At 43.3% G+C, this 3,727-nt stretch overlaps 1 protein-coding gene across 1 annotated transcript in view; it reads left to right on the top strand.

Moving 5' to 3' along the window:
- Positions 1 to 3,369: 3,369 nt before the first annotated feature.
- LOC119299057 (nucleolar complex protein 2 homolog) overlaps positions 3,370 to 3,727 on the top strand; it is a 6,632-nt gene continuing 6,274 nt past the window's right edge. Inside the window, exons 1-2 of the mRNA XM_037576358.1 lie at positions 3,370 to 3,552; positions 3,656 to 3,725. Coding sequence (XP_037432255.1) covers positions 3,441 to 3,552; positions 3,656 to 3,725 — 182 coding nt within the window. The 5' untranslated portion in view covers positions 3,370 to 3,440. The remainder of the gene's footprint in view (positions 3,553 to 3,655; positions 3,726 to 3,727) is intronic.

The raw sequence follows: 3,727 nt of genomic DNA on the forward strand, positions 1-3,727 counted from the left end.
TCCCAAGGTTGTGCAAACGGCACGGTTGGGTTACCCACACCCGTATTGATGAGAATCCCGTGATAAGGGGACACGATCTCTGCTTTGACAAGATGTGCCAATGACAACCGCGTCTCAAAACGTGGGGTGAAAAATGGTTCGAAATTATAACCAGACAGGCGTGACGTCACATTACTAAAGTTGTCAGCGGATGGGACTCGTGTGTTATTATATTCTCTGTACGGATGTGTGCGGTGTGTGTTACAGGTCCGGACACAATCAGTTTGTCTGAAGACTATTCGGGAGTTCGGAAGAAGGAACCTGCCTTGCAATGCCGAAGACAGCACTACGCGCTGGATACCTTGTCATTGAAGCCAGGTTTCAGGGGCTACTGAGGGAGTCCTGGACTAAGGGGTCCTCGGGCGTCCGGCCTGTTATCTATGGGCCGGACTGATGGGCTGTGAAGATATGAAGACCAAAGACTATACCCGTGTCCGGATGGGACTCTCCTTGGCGTGGAAGGGAAGCTTGGCGAACAACTATGAAGATTCCATATTATGTAACCGACTCTATGTAACCCTAGATCCCCCCGGTGTCTATATAAACCGGAGGACTTAGTCCGGATAGGGGATACTCAATATCTTAGTCATACAGGCTAGACTTTTAGGGTTTAGCCATTACGATCTCGTGGTAGATCAACTCTTGTAATACTCATATTCATCTATTTCAATCAAGCAAGACGTAGGGTATTACCTCCATCAAGAGGGCCCGAACCTGGGTAAAACTTCGTGTCCCTTGTCTCCTATTACCATCAACCTTAGACACACAGTTCAGGACCCCCTACCCGAGATCCGCCGGTTTTGACACCGGCACCCATTTCCAGGTTCAGTGCCAAGGATCTCATTGTGGGGTGCACGAAGGCACTAGCGCCTCTGCTTCCATTTTTCTTTCGAAGTTCTGCTAACCAATTATCCACTGATAAGATGACTTTGCTTCCAACTAGCCACTGAAAGTTGTGGCCATTTAATGTCACCTTCTACGTTTGAGACAGGTCAAACTGTAACCTTCCAATGTTGCCGTTTGGTAGCTTAGGATGCTTTATGTTTTGTTGATCTACAGAGTGACTATCTGAGAGCTGTGTCGAACTTTCTTATTACAATTTGGAACTTCTCTAAAAATCTCTAAAAATGCCAGTTGATTCTTAATGTTTTATCCTTATCAGTCCTAAAAACCCCAGAGCATCCGTCCAACTTTGTATCAAGATATACTATGTTGCTTCTATAAAATTATGTATGCTTGTATGTGCAGAAACATGTCACAGTTGCCTCTTCGATTTCTTGTGGTGAGGATGTTTGTGCTTGCACATATTCAACAATGCTCTCTCCTGGCTATTTTGGTTGATGTCCATGAATGGACAAAAATTACATGGAAAATGTTCTATTATTACTAGCATATAAGTACAGAAAAAAGTTGAACACAACATCCCAAATAAGTTTGGAAAAAAAGCTCAAACAAAAAAACCATGGAAATTCAAAATGTTAAAAGTTCAAGTGGTAAAATGAGAGAAGTCCAGAATATCGTCGCAAAACAATGTTGAGCTCAAAAGAAAAAAAACATTTTTGTTTTACTAAAAATATAATTCAGTTCAACGGTATAAACTGTGCAAGTTCGGGCATGATGATACCATTGAGAAGTTATGAAAAAAATTATACCAAAAATACAGAGTAAAGTCTAGTATATGAAAACGCGCTCAGTACAAAATCATATAGACATCAGTTCAAGTACTCTTTTTCCGAAACAATTTAAAACTACTGTGAAAAATACCTCAGTACAAATACACAAATAGATCAGTACAAGTACTCTATTTTCGATCAGAATAAACAACACGATGAGTCTCACCGTATTTAAAATTACTCTTCAACGGTTGTGAATTTCAGAAAATATTCAACATGGCTAAGTTTAGCATTTTTGATATCTTTCTAACGGTATACTATTTGCCCGATTTCAACAAACTTTTTTAGAAAAATGTGTTCGAAATTAAATTTGACCGTATTCAAATTTGAGTTTAAACTGTAAGGAATTAGAAAAATATTTATATACAAAAAAGTTGCGCATTTTCCATAGCTTTCCAATGCCGTATCATTTTCGTCAATCCGACCAACCCTTTGCAAAAAATGCGAAAATACGTTCCGCCCAAAATTTCACCTTTTTCAAATTACTTTTAAATTGTATAGAATTTGAAAAATAATAGATATATGGAAGAAGCGGATTTTCACCAGCTTTCCAATGCCATCTTATTTGCACAATTCCGACAAACCGTTTGAAAACTAAGTCCAAAATACGATTCGCGTTTCCGATTTTGAGAAAAATGGTTTTTTCAAAACTGCTCTTAAACCATAATGATGTTGCAAAAAATTCATACATACTTGTAATGTAGCTGTCAAGAGCTTTCCAACGATATATTACACGCCTCATTCTGACCAAAAAAATCACAAGTTTTTTTTTTGAACTAGATAGGCTGATAAGTTCGACGAGATGAAAATAATCAGTACAACCGTCTGAAACCGTCAATTCAAATAGGATAACAGAATAATATTCTGTTAGACGAAATAGAATAGCCCAAATGTGTGTGTGTGTGTGTGTGATATTTGTGTTTTGAAAATGCAGGGAAATAACAGAAAACGAATAAAACAGTGGCAATACAGGCTCTTTGTCGTTTGTCAGCGGATGGCAAAGACCTTTGCCGTCGATAGGCAAACGGCAAAGGGGACACGTGACAACACCCTGTACAACCTGAGAGCACCAGGTCTGACCCATTTGGTCATTATGCCATCTATTGGCAGACGACAAAGACATACAAGGCAGACGGCAAAGTCTTAGAAAGAGTGACATGCAGGCAAAGCCATGCTAAAGTCATATGGCAGACAGCAAAGGGCTCTGGTTCTTTGGCGTCAGTTGGCGGATGGCAAAATCTGCCTTTAGCCACCTAACGGGGCTAACAACTATTTTTTGCCATCCAAGATCTTTGGCGTCAACTTGGCCAAGAAAGCGAACGACAAACTTTGCCATCCGTTGTCTTTATGCAGACAACAAACAATGTCATTACCGGAGCTTACTGTGATGGATTTGTTTGCCGTCTGTGGCAGACTGCAAAGTGGTTTGCCGTCTTGTAGTGCGACAGGCGCCGATGAGAGGATCTAAAACCCTAACGAGAGGGGAAACCCTATAGTTTGTATTAGTTTTTTTTCTTGAGGTATAGTTTTGTACTGTATCTAGTTGAACCCGAATGGGCTTATGGCGCCATATGGGCTTGCAGCCTGCTAGAGCAAACGGAAGAAGAATGAAGGGGAAGCTCCGTCAGCTCCGGCTTCTTTTCCTGGGAAACCCTTGAACCCTTTCTCCCCGCCGTCTCCTCCCCTCCCCTCCCCACCCCACCCCCACTCCCAACGCGAGCGGCGGCGATGGCCAAGAAGCTCGGGAAGAAGGCCCGCAAGTTCGCCCACAAGCACCTCCAGGGCGGCGCCAAGCGCAGCCGCAAGCTCCGCTCCCAGTTCAACCGCCGCACCCGCAAAGGCCCGTGCTTTCCCCCGCCGCCGCCGCCCCCTCTGCCAAGTGTTTGTTTGTTTGGGTTCCGCGGCGTGCTGATTCGAGCTTCTCCCTTTTGTTTTCTCATCAGATGGGAAGGGCCGGGAGGACGACAACCGCCTGGACGGCGACGGCGGCAGCGAGGAGACCCGCCGCAACGACC

The sequence above is a fragment of the Triticum dicoccoides genome, chromosome 5A (assembly GCF_002162155.2).
Source record: "Triticum dicoccoides isolate Atlit2015 ecotype Zavitan chromosome 5A, WEW_v2.0, whole genome shotgun sequence".
In the NCBI taxonomy this organism is placed as follows: domain Eukaryota; kingdom Viridiplantae; phylum Streptophyta; class Magnoliopsida; order Poales; family Poaceae; genus Triticum; species Triticum dicoccoides.